Source organism: Chlamydotis macqueenii, chromosome 1 (genome assembly GCF_036417535.1).
Source record: "Chlamydotis macqueenii isolate bChlMac1 chromosome 1, bChlMac1.mat, whole genome shotgun sequence".
In the NCBI taxonomy this organism is placed as follows: domain Eukaryota; kingdom Metazoa; phylum Chordata; class Aves; order Otidiformes; family Otididae; genus Chlamydotis; species Chlamydotis macqueenii.
In genome coordinates this window covers 81,319,583-81,341,268 of record NC_141556.1, presented here as the reverse complement: position 1 = coordinate 81,341,268, position 21,686 = coordinate 81,319,583, and the positions used below count along the sequence as shown (strand labels likewise).

Below are 21,686 nucleotides of genomic sequence, written 5' to 3'. Positions count from 1 at the left end.
GAATTGTAGAATGTGCTACATACTTGGGTGGGGAGGGAGAGTGGAACATGTTCTAGTGCCTGTAAATTATATGGGTTAGTTGTATGGTAAGGTAGTTTAAATGCTAGAATCCATCTGGGAGGAGTTCTATCTTCTACATGCTATTTTGACATTTGGAAATAATTTGTATTCCCAATGCACGTTATACTCTATCACCAAACTGTCTTATGTTTTCTGTTCATTGTTTCTGGATATATATAGAGGAACAACTTTGGGGAGGTTTTTAAAGAATAAATTCACACCGTTAACAGGAAAGCTAAGGAGTAACTATATGCTCACATTTTACAGTAACCATATACAGTGTGGCTGCTCCAAATGAACATACCAAATAACAGGACTCGCAGGATGACAATAACAGCAAAGCAAGTCTTCTGAAGAAGATTAAACTACCAGAAATGTTCCAAACCATTCAAGAAATGCAGCTTCTTCCTTCCTTTCTGCTCTCTCACATAACCCAAAAAAAGCTATCGGAGAATTGATCATACTTTTCCTTCACTAACCAAAAATGCCTGGTAGCTTCTGACAGAAAAAAAAAAAAGAGAATGAAATCCCTTAAGAACAAGTTGTCTAAAGGGTCTTCATACCCATTTCAGTTTTATATATGATGGGTTATAAAAAGCACAGAAACTATGATTTCCTCAAACCATTATCAAAACCCTCACACATTTAAATGAGAGTACAAAACATTTATATATTAGTTTGCAGAAAGATTAAAACTGAATCTTAATTTATAAATTCATTTATAAATTAATCAACATCTTCATTTATAAATGAATTTATAAATCGTAATTTTACCAAAACAAAATAAAACTTAAGTAAGTAAATTAGTCCAAACCCCTGTCTGAGCTCAGATAAAGAGCTAACTTTAGCTTTGTTTCATACATTAGAATAATTTTACAATACCCTGAATTAAAACTAGATCCATGTATCATAATAAGAACATTATCCATAATCACCTTCAAGTGTTCTTAAGGGGATACAGATTTTAATTACTCTATCGTATCCTTTAGTAATGGTCAGACAACTAAGTAGTCCTGGAACATAACTGACAGCATACTACATGTAGTGTGGGAAGACGAGAGAACTGCATAACTGCACAGACTAGAGACTGAAAAATTGTAGTTTACATCATCTGAGGGGAAAAGTTTAAAGATCAGAAAGTACAAATGATCACAACATTTTCTCCCTTATTTCTACAGGTTGTGTTATGTATAGAGTACTAGATGCTTTCTAAAATTTTTCCTCATCCTTGAAAAGGCAAAAGTACAATGATTAAGATTTTGCCAAAACCATAGCACAGACACTCCAGCTCAGTTTTAATACAAACCTATTTGCCCAGCTCTAGCGCATACTGTCTTCATTCTACTGGCAATAGATATCACAGCTGCTTGCCCAGACCAGGATTCATTGTATGGCCAAATGCTAGAATTTATGAGACTCTTTCTTGAATTATATAGCCAAAATATAGACTGTAACCCTCCAATTCATCCCAAATTACCCAAAAATAACAAATTCCCAAATATCTTTCTCTAAACTCTCCCTTTTTATAGAGGGAAAAAACTAGTCAGGGAAAAAAAAAAACAAGAGGAAAACTAGACAAGATGTATTATCCCCTCTCAACTCTTCTGAAAAACAGTATAAAAGCAATTCCAATCTGTGCAAAACCTAGACTTCTCAGATATGTAGCATTGTTTGAAAATGTTAAACCAACTCACATGAAACATCAGTACGAAGCATGCATCATGATGTACAGACTGCTGGATTATGTTCTATAATGTCACTTAAAAGAACTGCACCAAACCCCTGGGTCAATTCAAAATAATATTCTCTCTGGTTTCTTTCCCCTGCTCAAGCATCATTAACTTACTGAAGTAACTAAATACAAGCCAGTATATCAAACACTTTCTTTACTTCATAATTGCTGAGTTAGGATGGCCAAAACAAGTAATCTTTAAAAATCAAGTTACCTAGTAAACAGTAAAGTTACTATACTACTTCAAAACATATGAACTATATTAAATATCAGCCTTAATTTCAGCAACAATATATATGAATTTCTATATGTCATAGCATTAGACAATGATTCATCTAATTCAGCATCCTATCTCCACCACTAATTAATTTCTACTAGTTTATTTAAGGGCAAAAATATAATTAACAAATTGTTGAATGATAAAACAGCAGAGGATACAATCAAAATTATTTCCTGACCCTTGGAGAAGGTACATTAACTTAACAAAACATACTATTTGACTGCTTGTGTTATAACTCAGTTAATAGCTAGTACAAATACTATATAAATAAAACTATTTAAAAGATTTTTGAAAATGTCTTTTTCAACAGAATCCGGATTATCCACTTCAGCCCAAGATACTGCATATTTCATGATCTGGTTATTTCCAGGTGAGCCTCCCTTTAAGTGAAAATGAAACGTGTCCATTCAGGTGCTAGGGAACAAAGGGTTTTTTTGTACAAGTGAATATTAACCAAATGAAAGGTTAGAGTTAACGTGCAATTTACAATGGAGTAGGTGCTAAATCATAGAATCATAGGATCATAGAACAGTTACGGTTGGAAGGGACCTTTAAAGGTCATCTAGTCCAACCCCCTTGCAAGAAGCAGGGACATCCCCGACTAGATCAGGTTGCTCAGAGCCTCATCCAGCCTGGCCTTGAATGTTTCCAAAGATGGGGCATCCACCACCTCTTTGGGCAACCTCTTCCAGTGTTCCACCACCCTCATTATGAAAAATTTCTTCTTATAAGCCCCCTTTAGGTATTGGAATGCTGCTATAAGGTCTCCCTGAGCCTTCTCTTCTCCAGGCTGAACAACCCCAACTCTTTCAGCCTGTCCTCATAGGAGTGGTGCTCCAGCCCTCTGATCATCTTTGTGGCCCTCCTCTGGACTTACTCCAACAGGTCCACATCCTTCTTATGCTGGGAGCTCCAGAGCTGGACACAGTACTGCAGGTGGAGTCTCACAAGAGCGGAGTAGAGCGGGAGAATCACCTCCCTTGACCTGCCGGCCTGGATGCAGTTGGCTTTCTGAGCCACAAGCACACATTGACAGCTCGTGTTGTGCTTCTAATTCACCATCACTCCCAAGTCCTTCTTGTCAGGGTTGCTCTCGATCCATTTTATCATTTCCCCACCCTGCCTATATTCGTGCTTGAGATTGCCCCGACCCATGTGCAGGACCTTGCACTTGGCCTTGTTGAACTTCATGAGATTTGCATGAAATAAAACAAAATGTTGAGTTGAATTTTGTGCTACCAAAGTTTTAAACAGAGCTCATGCTGAGAGATTTTACAATTCAGAAAGTATTTTCTGTGGAAAAGTCTTGTCACAAGTTATTCTTTACAAAAGGTCAACGTATTTTGATGTGGATCAGGGTATGAAGAAGCTTCATGGTTTCACTAATGACTGTCCTGTTTCCAGTGTGAATTGAATTTTAGTCAAGTGTTTCAAAGACATAACGTAAAAGATATTTAAATCAAATACAAGAATAGGGCAACATGTTTTCTGTAAAGTGGTACAACAACTTCAGTTTCGTTTTCAACTGCTTTCAGTATACCAGAAATCATCAACAACTTGCAGTTTGAATACTATGCTCAGTTTATCTAGACATCTCAGTTTCACTGGTATGTGAATTTAAATGTCCTATTTTCCACAAAACACTGTTCTCCCAGACTCCTGCCAGAAACAAACTGTAAACTCACTCTTAATTAAACCTTTCAATTATTATAATATTAACATTGTATTTATTGTTCTGTAGTCAGAACCACATACAAAAAGTCATCCTTACTAAAAAGAGGAGAGAGATCTTGTAATTTTTACAATTACTTTTAAAATATCAAGATGCTTTAATTAATAGTAAAATATTTTTATACTCAGATCTTCATAAGATTGAGATTTCATTGTACTTTTCTTTTATCAGAATTCACTAGAAAATTTTTATAGTATTACTGTTGTACATGAGTACCCCTATACTGTAAAAATGACAACAAATCTCTCCTTTTCTAGCCATCAGCTCATCATGACAAAAACCAATATTCTATTCTATTCAAGACCCACTTGAATTCTAGTGCAACTTATACAAGGACAAGCATAGAAGTTGGAAGTGAAATACAAGCCCTTGCAACAACTTTTTAATTTATCATTTTATTAACATGTCAGGCCTTTCTGAGCCAGTATGTCATCTTGGAAACTTAGTAAGCTAAGCTGGTGTTTTAAAGAGCTGAGAACAGGCCATATTTCAAGAGTTTTCCCTCCTTATTGGGGATAAACTGTGTCTAAAAAAAGATATCCTTATTCTAGACAAATTTATTCTGTAATGAAATCTTTTAAACTTTCCTTTGTTTATTAGAGGGTAATCTGTCAGTTCAGAGGTCTATTATTGACACAAATATTTCTGAAGGAAAACGTGATGGCCCCACATATCCTGTACTTTGCAAATCTGTCTGTTCTTATATTCTGGAAAGCTGAAAAAAAACAGCCACCTAACACTGAAAACTGATGGACAAAGCTCTCACTGTAGGAAGGTCTGGAAAGAACTTTGCATTGCGAAGTTAATTTCCATAAAAGGAAACACACATCTGATTCATGCAAACTGTCTCTTAGACGACTAAAAATTGCATAAAATAATCTAAGTAAATAATTACCATCAAATAAATACACCTGCCTGTAACCTCATATTCCTTAAAGTTTACATTAGAGAATATTTTATATGGTGAGAAATATAAACAAAACAGATAAAAAAAATCTTGTCTATTTACAGAACTATGACAATTTCAGAACAAAAGCTTGATTAAACAAGCAGAGGAAAAATCCTTATGTCACTTGTGGTAAACATCTTAAAATGTGACATGATCCCACAAGCATAATTTCCAAGATCTACATTTACTTTTCTTTACTGTAGTTAATTACCAGGGATAAAAGTTTAAAAAAATAATGACATGAAAGATAGAAATTAAACAAAATTAGGCAAAGACGAGAAGGGGAAACTTGGCCTGCACAGAACACTAAGTTCATTTTTAATTTGTTTTCTCTTTTTTTTTTAAATACATATTTCGTGACTGTGTTGTAGATAGTTTATTTGTTGAAAGGAAGATAAGAATGTGAGATGCTTAACAATAGCAAAAGTTTTTGAGGGTTTGTACTACAAAGTGTCTAATGGTCTGTGTTAATGGATTTCCCAGCATGTTTGGCAAGCTAATATTCCGAAGACAACTCAATCATTCTAAGGGCTTTGGTATATTCCTTAAAAGGGATAATTATCATCCATGCAACACTCTCCTTTAGCTCCCATGATGGCATTAAAATGGTATGTTCTGGTTTTGTTAGTGGGGGGGGGGGGGGGGGGGGGGGGCGCTAAGGTGGTAGCTTCTGTAGGAAACTGCTAGAAGTTGCTCCCCTTTGTCTAGTGGACTCGGTCGGGCCTACGGCGGACCTGCTGCTGGCCAAGGCCAAGCCAGTTGGTAGCAGAATGTCCCGTGATAACGCCTCTGCGATAACGTATTTAAGTAGGGGAAAACAGAAAAAAAGAGAAGGAGAGAAGATGTGAAGCAGCTGAGTGGGGACAGAGAGGGGGAGGCGCGAGCCTCGTGGGCCTTGCAGGCCTCACCCTCTGGCCTCTCGCCAGGCAGCCAGCTGGGCCCAACTTGGCCCGGCCTGGCTGCAAGAAGTGGAGAGGAGATGAGAAGTGAATAAGATGTAAAAAAGATCCTGAGAGGCGTCTGCCAGCCTGTTGTGAGGAACGGCTGCAGATGCCAAGGTCAGTGAAGAAGGAGGGGGAGGAGTAACGCAGCTCCTGGCCAAGATTCCCCTGCAGCCTGTGGTTATGACCATGGTGGAGCAGGTTGTCCCCCTGCAGCCCATGGAGGTCCGCGGAGGGGCAGAGATTCACCTGCAGCCCATGGAGGACCCCACGCCGGAGCAGGTGGAGGCCTGAAGGAGGCTGTGGCCCGTGGAGGGCCCGCTGGGACAGCTGTTCTGGAGGGACTGCACCCCGTGGAAGAGATGACCCACGCTGGAGTAGTTTCATGAAGGACTGTGGCCCATGGGAGGGACCCCACGATGGAGCAGGGGAGGAATGCAAGGAGTTCTTCCCCCGACGATGATATAGCAGCATAAAACAACGCGTGATGAACTGACTGCGACCCCCATTCCCTTTTCCCCACCCCCCTGTGCCGCTCAGGAGGGGAGGTGGTAGAGATAATGTTAAGCCCGGGAAGAGGGAGGGGTGGGGGGAGGTTATCTTGTTCCCTGTCTCATTCTTCTGCTAATTTTAGAAATAAATGAGTGTTTTTCCCCAGGTCGAGTCTGTTTTGCCCATAATGGTAACTTTAAGGATTTCCCCCTGTCCTTATCTCAAACCTCGAGCCGTTTTTCTTATATCATCTCCTCCTACTCTCTCGGAGGGTGGGGGGAGTGAGAGAGAGAGACTGCGTAGGCTGGTCTCGATCAGGGCTGAACTACGACATGGTAAAAGATTATATCTAGAAAATATACAGAACTTTCATTCAATACTATAAAATTGCTGAATTTCACAATTTGTTTATATCTTCATAAATAAAAAGGAGGAAACAAATACAGCAATTACTGATAGCTCACTGGGTTTTTCAAAACGTGAATTCACACAGAAACAAACAGATACTTTATACAAATCTAGCATAAAACAGAAATGAAAAATGCTGATATATTCAGTGGCCCATCTGAAGTGGAACAGTCAGAAGAAAATTCCCATTTGAGAATTTCTATTTCAAAGTGGTCCCCAAAGAAATAAGGCTAAAGAAACACAATAATTTTCCTCTAGAAGTGAAAAAGAGGGAGGTGTGGAGAAAAGGGACATCACTGGTGACCATGCTTAACTTTTCTCAGGAATGGAAACCTGAAATTTTTTTCTAGATAGGTTCCCTTTAGATGAAATTAGTATAAGCTGCATTGATGGAGACTGACATATTTCTACCGGTAGTCCAATTTCAATATTAGCTAGAACATTTATAACAGTTATTAGTAAAATTATTAAAAAGGTTTCTTATTTTGAGTTGTTGCAAATATGTATGATGACTAGATTTACTTTATACTTTTCTGCAGCCTATGACACGGGCTGCCTTCAAGCAGAGGGTCCCAAGAGCATCATCAGGTCCCCTACAGAGTGGTGCTACCTCAGATCTGGAACTTGGTAGGCCTACCTTGCATCTGAGGAACGGAATCTACAAGCCCCAGATAACTTAATTAAAAAAAAAAAAAGTTTTGCATAGTATTAAGATCCCAAATTTTAGAGCAGACTTGGAGTCTGACACAGATGGCTCTCCTGAATCATGATACCACCAGAAGAGCATACATTGCAAGTTAAGTTTTGGGTATTTGCTGAAAACGAACCAACATGCCTACCCTGCCTAACGAAGTATTGCAGGCTTCTTGACCAGCAGGTCCTTGACTCAAGCTTTTAGCTTATTAGCTGAATCACAAGACCCAACCTCAATTCTATCCTTTTAATCTTGCCATTCCAACCTTATAGTTGTTGGGGAATTTTTGTCATACCCCTTGAGACAAATTAAACAGGTTTGTGCTCAAACATAAAAAGATTTAATGAACAATGGATTGGATAGTCCTACCTCCATAAGCATCTCTACAAGGAGTCTGCAAATCTTTGCAACATGAGACAATTCCTTATAAACACTTGCACCAGCATTGATTATGTGAGTATTGGCATGGGTACCTTAGCCCTGTGCTCAGTTCGTCCCCTAGGGTCAGCTCCGTTTACCAAAAGTGACCCCTGCGCACTCACATTCCAGGATGGATTGCTACAAGATAATACTGCGACTTTTCTTATCTCATGACCATGGGAAATCTTACCCTCTTAATGGAGTCCTTCTGTCTCTGTCACTCCTGCTTCCAGCAAATTTAAACCATTCTGCAGTTGGGCCTTCTTGCCCTCCATGCCAGATTGGTCACGAATTACCACTGCTGACCAGTTACAATGTGAATTTCCCCTTCATTAAAGACATTGTCAGATTTGAGTTCCCAGCTCACAGTTGCTGGTCTCATGTTTCCCTTCGCATTCTCAAAAACAGCCGCCTTTTCCACTTCCCAGTCTCAAGGCTTTTTTCCCTGTCAGATCTTCTTTACCTCTTTAAATCTAATTAGAATTCTTAGCTTTATCTACTCCTTCTCCTAACTTGATTCAGTTTTTGTCCTCTGTGCATTTCTTCATAGAACATTTCCATAATAGTATAAAAGACACAGATTTATCCTCCGTGGTAACATCCAGTTCTTTCATCTTACCAGCTGAGAGGAACTAGGAACAGCATGAGAGAAGAATTACAGATCCAGCCTTATTTCATGCTTATCTCCTTCTCCTAGTGCTGCATAGATAAAAACCTGCTGAATTACTCTGTGAGGCTGCTTTCCTGCAAGTGCAGTTTGTTGAGAGAGAGAAGGTCCAAAATGTAGATATGTGATACATAATCAAACCAGAATTTACACAATTTACTGAGTATTTTTGTTTTGTTCTGGTTTTAAGTGTTATTATTGAAAATGGCTAACCTACTCTATCTGAAGTTTCCAAAAGTGCAAAGCGAGAAAAGAAGTCATGCAAAATTTCAGGCCAGTCAGTCTAAATTGGAAGCAATAGAAAAAATAGTCTTAAAGTGAAAGAGGTTGAGCAACTAGAACAAGCAGTACTAAAGAAGACTGCCTGCAATGCATACTTATTATATACTATTACAATAATACTCTTTGAAAATGGTGTTATCTTGGAAACTCGTTTACCTTGAATTCTTCAACAATAATACTCAAGGCTTCATGTCCGGCTTTTCTCATGTCTTCTAACTCCTGCTTATGCTTTTCCTGTACAAAAACATGGAAATATTATATACAACATAGGCACCTGACATAACAATTTTAATTAGGAGAATAAAGACCAATTATTTTCCTCATTTTTTTGTATCTTTCATGAAAAAATGCACACATCTTGGCTCCTTAGGTATTATATGTATGTTCAATTCAAGTTGGTCCTAGTATTAAGCTTATTTTTCTTTATTTCTTAATTTTAACTTTATTAGTCCCCAGATAATTCTAAATGGTTCTCGATTTTTTTTTTGTTGTTGTTGTTACTCTGATTCTTCTGGTTTCTTGGTATACCTGTGGATGGTGGGACTTCCAAATCACTCTCCTAGTAAATGTTATTTACAGTCTATATTAATAGAAATGTTAACATGGACTAGTATCAGATTCAGCTTCCTCAGAAAAGCTAATCCTTCTCCCGCTCATTATATAGCTCCTTTTTTTATCCTTTTTTATTCTGAAGGTTCATCAAGAAAGTGTTCTTGCATGAGACGTCCTGAATATGTTTTTCAAATAAAGCTCTACTGTTTACTTCCTATTTTATTCACAGTATTACATAAAAATAATATGGACAGGAATATTCTAATTTTTTGCCTTTACATAAAAATGCTTGCCTGTGGTTTGCTATCTGATTCTGTGATGTGAACACCTTATTAGATTCTCATCAGCATTTCATGCTTACCAATGAGTGGCACCACTTTTTCAAATCACCATTTAGTAAGAAGATGAAAAACTTTCCTTCCTCCCTCATTCTTTGCTTCAGGGGATCTGTTTTTAAATCATCTAGTACAGCAGGTCATAAGTGCTTTAAATCACCTTGGAAAACTGGTCCAGAAAGCAGAAAGACATTCATCACAAACCTTACCTTGCAGTGATTACAGGGTAAAACCATAGACAACTCACACTACATATTTATTGCTTTTTGGACAAAATTCAAGTTGAAATTAATTAATAAAATTCTGTATTTTTTAAGATTTGTATGTTTGAAATAAGCAAAAGCTAGTATCTAACAAAGCATGTTCAATTTTATTATGAAAGGCCATATAACACCATTAAAAATAAATTAATCCATCTGCAACTATACTTGATCAGAGGTTTCTCCTTTGCCATTCAGTTCCTTTCTCCTGAAAGAGCTATCCTAGCAAAGAGTCTGAAATTATAGCTATACAAACTTATTGTTGATCCAAATATAATAAGACATTCAGATTCTCTTCGATTGAACTGGTTTTTTTAGGAAGCCCTACAAGAACAACTGATATGAAGCAGAAGAATTTAAAATGGAAATATTTTGAAATGTAAATAAACTACTAGATCAGATAACAATGCACAACATCTAGGTCTATCAGTTTAATCACATTGTGATGCATAGATATAACTGACACCACAATCTAACTAAATTCAGATGTTATATATGTAAAAAAAAGTGCTGAGATAGAAATATTTTTACAGTACAAAACTATAGAATTGGTATGAGGGGGGAAAATCTGAGCCAGTGCTTAACTCCAAAATTTCACAAATCATTAACAATTAAGTTCCCTGTGAAAAGTGAACATGGGGAGAAAAATGAGAACAATTTAATTCAATTTAATTTAATACACTATAGTAGTGTATCTTGCATTCACAAATATGAAAAAAGAACTATATAGAAAGAGGAAGTTAATGGTTATTAATTATTCTATCTGAAAGAAAACCAAAACTGAAAATAAAGCATTCTGTGTTGAGGAAAGCCTTTGAATGGGAAGAGTTAAAACAGTAAGATTTCCAGCTAAGATCTGTCATAACTACCTTGAACACAACAATGAGACATAGTGAATTAAGCATGTTGACCGAAGTAGCAACACATTTCACTCTGGTAAAAGTACAGTGCCTCTCACTACCACTATCAGGCAAATCAAGACACAAAGGAAAAAAAGCAGTTTGTCCTCTTATAATAAATCTCTCAAGTTTCTCAGAATTAGTGAATTCTTCAAAGTCACATACTAAATGCACACTGATAACATAAGTTGAAGCATCAACACCAAGGTATAACTACCAACAAGAAGATTCCATCCAACACATATTAAAGTACTTACTTTCTTAAAGTATTTCCTAAATGAAAGGAGTCATTAGTAAATAACTAGTAGTAAGGCATCAATTTTCCTTGGGTCAGATCTAGCAATCAAATTCTAAACCAGAGACAGATGAGAGAATGAAAGGGCATTATTACAAGCACACAGATGAAAAGTTTAATGTCACGTTGCAGTGCTCCCTTGAAGTAAGGGCTCCATCCAGTCTGATGAACACTACAGTGCCTTTTTTTTCCTGTGTCTAACTGCAAGATTTTTCAGCTAAGACAGTAGGCCTGTAAGTTTGTTTATTTTAACTTGTAAGGGTGTATTTTCACTTTCACAACACTAAGGGTGTATTTCAATTCTTTTGAGGATGGCTGGCCTTTTCTTTTGAAAGTCTGTAAAATATTGTTTCAAAATCTTATAGATAAATCACACAAAGGGATGTGTGATTGGTCCTTGTAATATTCAATAAGGATAAGACCCTAAGTCACTTTAAGTAACACATGTTGGAAATGTATGCATTGATTTACTGTGTAACAATGAAGATATATCAAAGTCCTTGAGTTTCACGATTTGGCTATGAACCCAACAGAAACATTCCAAGAACAGCAGTATACCCATTTGATGAACAATGATCATGTCAGTTCTTCACAAATCCTCAATAAAATATTTAATTCTTATAGAAAAATGAGTTTCATGAATTGACATAACTACTCTTAGAATTATTACTCTGCTTGTAAGAAAGAAAAGGGAAGCTCTATGAAAAGTTCTGAATGGTTTAGATCTGAAATTAAAATTTAATATTCAGATTTCCTATCAATGAGAAGAATTTTGTGTTTGCTGGCTCTCCTGCACTATTTGTATGACTTCAGAGAGGTTCTGAAAGAACATTGTTGCTCCCTTCCTTCATTTAATAAATGCTTTAAAGAAAGGAACCAAACTTAAAAGTTTGAAATTTAAGTAAAATCATCTTCAGAGGACTTTCACCTCCTCCCCGTGCCTTGTGATGGTTAGAATCTCACATCAGAATGCTAACAGTAATTAAACATAAAGTTGGAAGACAGAGGGATTTATTTTACTTTGTGATCAAAATCTTGACACTCATTCCAAAGAGCGTGAGCCATTCTGTGTGGACACAGAAAAAAAAGTAACACGCAATTCATTGCATAACAGTTTTCAGTGTTTCAATTTTTTCCATTTTCTGACTTTTCTATGAGGAAATATGTCATTGCAAACAACTTATGCATAACAATACATGCTTTAATACTACCAAAGGGATGTTCCTTCAGAAATACATCAAATAAAACTTGAATTACAAGGATGAGAAAATGGGATGGAACTCTGAAAGTTTTCTTACAGTCTAAAATCCAAGTGACTCCAAACTCTCCTCTTTTGTTAGGCCTCTGTGAATCAAACCACCCTAGAGGCAGATGGATCCAAATGCCCGATGAGCTTCTGAAAGATGCGGTTCCCAAGGATGCCACTAGGTAGGGAAGCCTTCGACAGCAGGAAAGGTTATTGACCACCCGCCACCCAGCTGCTTGTCACTGCTTGCCAATTGCATTAGCACTTCTTTTAAATCTGCGAGCTGAACTGCTTCCTACATAATTTCAGTCTAAGTGAACCATTGTTAGCATAAACAGTTTAAACAGGGTTCTTTGTTAACATCCATCATTTGGACAAATGCAGGCCATGTGTGCATACTGGGAAGTGTACGGGTAACTCCTCTCAACTGAGTACCATATAAGACCCACAACAAGAGCATTTGTGAGATCTGATGGGGGAAGAAAAGAGCGTAAAGACCTAAAACTTATTTTATTTAATTATATTTACTTACCCTTAAGTTAATATATTTTTTCTACTAACTTTTTAAAAAGAGGCAGACCGCCTTGAATTGTTCGGAGAAAGTACATACCACCCACAGGCTTTACACAGATTCCCCACTAGTCTTCCACTCTGGCATGCCTGCAAGTCACACATACTGTAACAACAATTAAGTGAAACATATACAAGGGAAAAAAAGACTGTCTCACTTTCCTCATCTAACTCAAAGGAACTGCAATTCTTCTCATTATCAAAAGTAGATGCTTAGAAAAAATATTTTGTCAGTGCTTCCAACGCATATCAAAAGCAGCATCAAAAACCAGAGACTCGATACTGCAAATCAGAGCCACCAAACACAGTCATGTGAAAATGAAGCAAATGGCTAAATATCAAAGTATCTTTTAATAATAATCAGCCCACAACAGTAAACATCATAATAATTTCAGAATACCAGTTCTATAGTAGGCATAACTAACACCTAAAAACCCCAAAGTTTTTAAAATATCTGAAGAAATTAATTTATATCATGCCTATTGAATTTATAACATTTTCTCCACAGGTATTTTTTTCTCCACTGATTTTTCTCTTATGATCAGAGCAAAAGAAATTTAATTCTTCCTTTTTTTTTTTTAATTAGGGTATCAATAACCACAATTTATAACACTAAAAAAGATCAAAGCAATAATATACAGATAAAACAAAAGCCAGTACTACCAAGAAGCACTATGAGATCATATCTATTTGTGGGGAAAAAGTTATAGAAGAAATAAAACGAGTTCAAGAAAAGATCCCAAATTTTTGCATGCTTTCACAAATAATCAAATATGATTCATAAAATAAAACCCTGTATTTAGGGGTCAATTGATACTATGTGCTTTTTATATTTTATGTTACTTATTCTTAAACCTTGTTAAAAAAAAAGTCAGGAAAAATATGCCAATAAAATGGTAAGTTAACACAAAGCATCCACATTTTAACTGTAAAAGTGTTTCTGTAACACCTGTTAAGAGTCTTATATTACTATATATAACATGCAAGCCAGTTATCTGAGTTGATGCGGATTGCCTGTGTTATATAAGGCTGTGGTATCTTCAGAATTAATGGCAAATGTGAGACAACATCTTAGAAAGTGATGTACTCTCTCCCCTCCTCATTTCTGTACTAATGCAAAAAGATAAACTGTAGTTCTCTGCAAGCAACTAAATTAGAAGACATATTTCATCTTACAAAATTTGGCTGTATACAATTAAATCATTAGACTCAATTCCTCGATTACATCAAGATTTTTCTCTCTACAAAAATTACCAGCTTTTTTTTTCTTTCAAAGCACTACTTAAAAAAATAGTGACATTTAGTATCACAATGATTCTTGAAGAAATTGTTAACTTCTCATTTGAAGATATACGTTTCCTCCAATTCACCCAAGTATAGAGAAAAAAAGAGTATTACTGAATACAACAGAACTAAATCACTGACAACTAGAGTTAAACATTACATGAATCAGTCCATAATGGGTAATTAATATACACACTAGAGTGTGCTATTGTATACAAAATACAGATTGGTCACTATTTCTGTTCATGTGAAATAATAATGGGAGCTGCCAGAACTAAGACACAGGATTGCCTCCAGGTGTATAGCAAAGCAAGTATTTTCACTTTGGTCATATCACTAACATCGTAGTGAAAGATACAGCTGAGAACCTAAAGATAAGGACAAACACTTTTATAGGAAGGAAACAAAAAAATCAGTTTTCAAAGGACTTACAGTATGCATAACCTTAAGCTCACCACAGGAAGCAAGGAGATACTATCCTTTATTTTATACACGTAAATATCATTGCTACCTGGAGCATACAGCATTAGAAGACTTTGAAGTGAATAATGAAGTGAGGTAGTGAACACACTTTCATGAGCAACTTCCTAATATAGTGGTGAGGACATTTCCTGCTGAGTTAGAACTGAGCTGAGCCAGAGCTGAGTGAGTGTGAATGGACCAGTCTGCTGGGAGACATTATGACTGATTAAATGTGAAAAACTACATAAAGGAAATAGAATGGAAGACCTGCTACGCCACCTGGACAATCACAAGTCTATGGGGCCAGATGGGATCCACCCAAGAGTATTGAGGGAGCTGGTGGAGGAGCTTGCCAAGCCACTCTCCACCAATTATCAGCAGTCCTGGTTAACAGGGGAGGTCCCAGACAACTGGAGGGTTGCCAATGTGACACCCATCTACAAGAAGGGCCAGAAGGAGGATCTGGGGAACTACAGGCCTGTCAATCTGACCTCGGTACAGGGGAAGATTATGGAACGATTCATCTTGAGTGCACTCACCAGGCATGTGCAGGACAACCAAGGGATCAGGCCCAGCTAGCTAGCATGGGTTCATGAAAGGCAGGTCCTGCTCGACCAGCCTGATCTCCTTCTATGACCAGGTGACCTGCCTAGTGGATGAGGGAAAGGCTGTGGATGTTGTTTACCTGGACTTCAGTAAAGCTTCTCCTAGAGAAGCTGGCAGCTCATGGCCTAGACAGGTGTACTGTTCACTGGGTAAAGATCTGGCTAGATGGCTGAGCCCAGAGAGTTGTGGTGAATGGAGTCACATTTAAGATACTAATATTTTGTGAAGAATAACTACAGTTTATATCTGCTCATTTACTCTACAGGTTGTAAATACTCTCTGCTGAGGAGAACATTAAACAAGGAAAACAAGAGCTAACTCACCTGCAGAACAATGCACTAACTAATATTAAATGTTCTTAGTATTAACATACATTTTGCTAGCAGAACTGTATGATATGGTAAATAGCATAGTACATTTGGCTTAGGAAGCCTTCTCTGACTGTCTTCAGGTTTCTAAAACATTATGTAGACAGCTAGTTATTTGGGATAGAGCTACAACTGTGACAGGGCTTCTTATGCCACTGATGCTTTCCTACTTCCCCACATAATCTAAACGGTGCAACATAATAGCAAGAGAAAGCTAAACTGAAAGAGAAAACAGGAAAACAATCCCAGGGAAGCTGACAAAAGAGAATGCTTCCATTAAATAACACAGTAAGCATGAAAGGAATTCTTATCTCCATTAGGACATTCTCACATCTTACCGGAAGAGCACCAGTCTTCAGATTAAATTCCACCATTGTTCATAAAGCACAAAATATTAACTTGGAAAGAGTTGCCAGCTGCAATCAATAACTACTAACACTGAAAGTATAACTTCCAACACAATTTTTATATTCTACATATATTTATAAATATACCACTGTAGTATACTATATTACTATATATAAACATGCAGGAAAAAAACTACACATTGAAAGTTTTCTTTTTTTCTCTAGATAGGAAACTGACCTGCAGAACGCAAATAGACTAAAAGGCCTGCGGAAGATTAGATTAACCCAGTGAGTAGGAAGTCAAGCAAAACTGCCAGGAAATCTGCATGGATGAACAAGGAGCTCCTGGCAAAACTCAAAAACAAGCAGGAAGCATACACAGGCTGGAACCAAGGACAAGTAACCTGGGAGGAATACAGAGACATAGTCTGAGCATGCAGGGATGAGGTTAGGAAAGTCAAAGCTCAGCTGGAATTCAATCTGGCAAGGTATATCAAAGATAGCAAGAAAGGCTTCTGTAAATATAAATGACAAAAGGAATGTGGGCCCATTGCTGAAGGAGACCGGGTCACATGGGACATGGAAAAGGCTGAGATACTGAATGACTTTACCAGCAAGATCAGCCTTCAGGAATCCCAGAGACCAGGAGAAAGTCTGGAGCAAGGATGACTTATCTTTATTAGAAGAGGATCAAGTCAGGAAATACTTAAGCAAACGGGACATAATTAAGTCCATGAGGTCTGATGGGATGCAGCCACAAGTGCTGAGCAAGCTCGCTGATATCATTGCAAGGCCCCTCTCAATACTCTTAGACTGATCATGGTGATTGGGAGAAATGCCTGAGGACTGGAGGTAAGAAAATGTCAGTCCTATCTTCCAAAAGAGCAGGAAAAAGATCCAATGGACTACAGGCTTGTCAGCCTCACCTCAATATCTGGAAAGGTGATGGAGCAGCTAATTCTGGAAACCATCTCCAGACACAGGAAAGATAAGAAAGTCATCAGCAGTAGTTAGCATGGCTTCAACAAGGGGAGGTAATGCTTGACCAACTTGATCATCTTCTATGGTGAAATGACTGGCTTGGTGAACAAGGAGAGAGCAGCGGACATTGCCTCCGGGCCTGGCAGTTCAGGCCTTACTGGCCTTTGAAGGTTTAGGTGGACACCTAAATCTTGACAGGCTAGAGAGGTGGGCCCGTGCCAACCTCATGAAGTTCAACCTGGCCAAGTGCAAGGTCCTGCACCTGGGTCGTGGCAATCTCAGGCACAAATACAGGTTGGGCAGAGAATGGATAGAGAGCAGCCCTGAGGAGAAGGACTTGGGAGGCCATGTCATAGTTCAGCCCCAATCGGGACCAGATTACGCAGTCTCTCTCTCACTCCCCCCACCCTCTGAGAGAATAGGAGGAGATGATATAAGAAAAAATGGCTCAAGGTTTGAGATAAGGACAGGGAGAAATCCTTAAAGTTACCATTACGGGCAAAACAGACTCGACCTGGGGAAAAACACTCATTTATTTCTAAAACTAGCAGGAGAATGAGACAGGGAACAAGATAAGCCCGGGAAGAGGGAGGGGTGGGGGGAGGTTAACATTATCTCTACCACCTCCCCTCCCGAGCGGCACAGGGGGGAAAAAGGGAATGGGGGGTCGCAGTCAGTTCATCACGCATTGTTTTATGCCGCTGTGTCATCATCGGGGGAAGAACTCCTTGCATTCCTCCTCTGCTCCAGCGTGGGGTCCCTCCCATGGGCCACAGTCCTTCGTGAAACTGCTCCAGCGTGGGTCATCTCTTCCACGGGGTGCAGTCCCTCTAGAATAGCTGCCCGAGTGGGCCTTCCACAGGCCACAGCCGCCTTCAGGCCTCCACCTGCTCCGGCTTGGGGTCCTCCACGGGCTGCAAGTGGATCTCTGCTCCTCCGTGGACCTCCATGGGCTGCAGGGGGACAACCCGCTCCACCATGGTCATAACCACAGGCTGCAGGGGAATCTTGGCCAGGAGCTGCGTTACTCCTCCCCCTCCTTCTTCACTGACCTTGACGTCTGCAGCCATTCCTCACAACAGGCTGGCAGACGCCTCTCAGGATCCTTTTTACATCTTATTCACTTCTCATCTCCTCTCCACTTCTTGCAGCCAGGCCGGGCCGAGTTGAGCCCAGTTGGCTGCCTGGTGGGAGGCCAGAGGGTGAGGCCTGCAAGGCCCACAAGGCTTGCGCCTCCCCCTCTCTGCCCCCGCTCAGCTGCTTCACATCTTCTCTCCTTCTCTTTTTTCCTGTTTTCCCCTTCTTAAATATGTTATCGCAGAGGCATTATCACGGGACATTCTGCTACCAATCGGCTCGGCCTTGGCCAGCAGTGGGTCCGCCCTAGGCCCAGCCAAGTCCACTAGACAAAGGGGAGCAACTTCTAGCAGTTTCCTACAGAAGCTACCACCTTAGGCCCCCCCCTCACTAAACAAAACCAGAACAGTGTTGGTGGATGAGAAGCTCAACATGGGCCGGCAATATGCTCTTGTGGCCGAGAAGGACAACTGCATCCTGGGCTGCATCAAGAGGAGAGTGGCCAGCAAGTCGAGGGAGGTGATTCTCCCCCTCTACTCTGCCCTGGTGAGACCCCACCTGGGGTACTGTCTCCACTTCTGGAGCCCCCAACACAAGAAGGGCATGGACCAGTTGAAGAAGGTCCAGAGGAGGGCCACAAAGATAATAAGAGGGCTGGAGCACCTCTCTTATGAAGACAGGCTGAGAGAGTTGGGGCTGTTCAGCCTGGAGAAGAGGAGGCTCCAGGGAGACCTGATAGCGGTGTTCCAGTACCTCAAGGGCGCCTACAAGAAAGATGTGGAGAGGCTGTTCAGTAAGGCCTGTTGCAACAGGACAAGGGGTAATGGTTTTAAAATAGAGGGAGGTAGATTTAGATTGGAAATTAGGGAAAAAATTTTTACAATGCCAGTTGTAGAGCACTGGAACAGGTTGCCCAGAGAGGTGGTGGAAGCCCCATCCCTGGAAACGTTCAAGGCCAGGTTGGATGAGGCTCTGAGCAACCTGATCTAGTCGGGGCTGTCCTTGCTACTTGCAGGGGGGTTGGACTAGATGACCTTTGAAGGTCCCTTCCAACTCTAACAGATTCTAATATGTGGCACGAAGGCTATAGCTGGAGGCCAGAAACTAGTAGCGTACCCCAAGGATAATTGCTAGGTTTGATCCTGTTTAATATCTTCATTAATGATCTGGATAATGGGGCAGTGTGTACTCTCTGCAAGTCTGTAGATGACACAAAACCGGGAAGTGTGGTCCCTTCCAACTCAAAATATTCTATAATATACCAGAGGGTCAAGCTGCCATCCAGAGAGACTTGGCAGGCTGAAGAAATGGCCTGGCAGGAACCTCACGAAGTTCAACATGGGGAAGTGCAAAGTCCTGCACTTGAGGAGGAACAACTCCAGGCACCAGTACATCCTAAGGGCCAGCCATTTGGAAAGCAGCTTTGCAGAAAAGGACAAGAAGCTGAACATGAGCCAGCAATGTGCCTTTGTCACAAAGAAGGCCAACAGTATCCTGGGCTGCATTAAGTAAAGCATTGCTCCCAGGTCAAGGGAGGTGATTCTTGCTTTCCACTCAGCACTAGTGATGCCATACCTGGAGCACTGAGTACGCTGGGCTCCCTAGTACAAAACATACTGGACATACTGGAGAGAGTATAATGAAAGGTCACAAGGATGATGATGAGACTGGAGTATTTTTCACAAGAGGAGGGATTGAGAGAGCTAGGATTGTTTAGCCTGGAGAAGAGAAGGTTCAGAGGGATCTTACCCATGGATATAAATACCTGAAGGGAGGGTGCAAAGAGGACGGTTTCAGGCTCTCTTCAGTGGTGCAAATGGCAGGACAAGAGACAATAGGCACAAACAAACACAGGAGGCTCTGTCTGAACATCAGGAAACATGTTTTTACTGTGAGGGTGACCAAGCACTGGCACAGGGTGCCCAGAGAGGTGGTGGAGTCTCCCTTCTTGGAGATATCCAAAAGCTGCCTGGGCACAGTCCTGGCAACTGGCTCTGTGTAGCCCTGCTTGATCAAGGGGGTCGCAACCCCCTCCAGAGGTCACATCAAACCTCAATCATTCAGTGAACCAGAATCATACTTACCAAGCCCTGATCTACTAGGTATTAATCACGAGGATACTTGGTTTTCCTCAAAACTTTTCCACAGAAAGTAGTAAAAAGAACTTGCTGTTGTATTACAACACAAACAACAGTGGAGTGCTGCATATTTATGGAGTTGTCGCAGATGAACACTTCCAAAGGACCCATTGCCTACAGTTCACTACAGCATATATGCTGATTTCCAATATTTATTCTGGATACAAACTTTTATTCCTAGTTTCAAAAATATGAAACTTCAAACCACACTGTGAACAGTAATAAAAACCATCGTTTATATTAACAAAACTATAATTGAACTAAAGTTACCTTCTGTGCCAAAAATTGGTAACATTTCCATCAGCAGCTTTGTTAACCTTTGAGAAGTCATCAACATTTGTTTTAGAAATACAACTAAGTGAAATAATGCATACTGAATTCTCAGAGTTGTACTATTCATAACACATAATGATAATCATAGCACATTCCTAGAGGATAGCTTTAGTCTTTTCACATATGTTTAAAAACCCAAGACAACTACAAGGAACTTGACACTCAGTCCAGTAGCTTCAAAAGCATGCAGGCAGAAATTCTACTTAAGTATGAATAAAAGCTTTCTAAGATTTAATTCTACAAGAAAAAGTATTGACTTACGGCATCACTGTATGTAAAGACTAAGATTAACATATCTTTGAAATTTTTCCAATGTAATAAAAGAACAAATTGTTTTCTTCCTTCCTTGTTTTTGCAGTATAGAAAAACAGGCTGAAGTATAATGTAAACAATTATATTTACTGCAAAATCAATAGAAAAAGAAGTAACATCTTTATATTTGAATATCCTTTTCATTTTCAGTATCTGAACTATTTTATTTGTCTGCCTCTTGCTCAGGAAGCAAACAATGGTGATAATCAGAGAATTGTAACACTTACTTCTTCTTCCAATCTTAACTACTTTTCTGATTTGTAAATACATTTTGGAACACTAAAAACATTCCAAATCAGATATGCTATCTGAAAACCAGCTGATCAACAGTTATTTTCCGAAAGTACAAGCAAACCAGCTCCAGCACAAAGTGGTTGCTATATTTATTCAGGGCTACAAATGCTTTTTTGTTTGCTTGTTTCCTGAAGCAAATGAATGAAGGGTATGATGTGCAAGTTGAACAAAAATGACAAAACTTGAGAGACAAATAATCATCTTTTCATCAAGCTGTCGTACTTCTTCTATTAGAAAGGCAGCAAGAATTTAGATTAGAAGATTATATGAACAACAGTTTGGGAAACTGAGCACCAAATCAAGGAGTTTAGGATAATACAAATGCCAAGAAAAGCAGATACTCAAGAAGATGACAGTAAAGTCTTATATAGACTTGCTCAGCTGAAGATCGGTAAGACAAGCTTCACTCAACTTTGTTTTCCAAGAGAAAGGTTTATGAAATAAAATTAAAAAAAAAAAATCGAACACTTGTCAGTTAGATCATATTATCCCACCCATAATGAAAACTGCACCTGCAACTGGGGGTTGGGACTAGATGACCTTTAAAGGTCCCTTCCAACTCTTCCTATTTTGATTCTAGTTTACTCCAACATTTTCTTTGCATCCAGAGAACTGCTATCAAACTGTAAACTTCTTGATTAAATTGTTGATTATCTTACACACCTGACAA

The 21,686-nt window shown here is 39.2% G+C and overlaps 1 protein-coding gene across 1 annotated transcript in view; it reads right to left on the bottom strand.

The window, feature by feature from the left end:
* Window positions 1-21,686, bottom strand: part of CCDC91 (coiled-coil domain containing 91) — a 126,177-nt gene that overhangs the window by 71,968 nt on the left and 32,523 nt on the right. Inside the window, exon 6 of the mRNA XM_086758247.1 lies at window positions 8,814-8,891. Coding sequence (XP_086614373.1) covers window positions 8,814-8,891 — 78 coding nt within the window. The remainder of the gene's footprint in view (window positions 1-8,813; window positions 8,892-21,686) is intronic.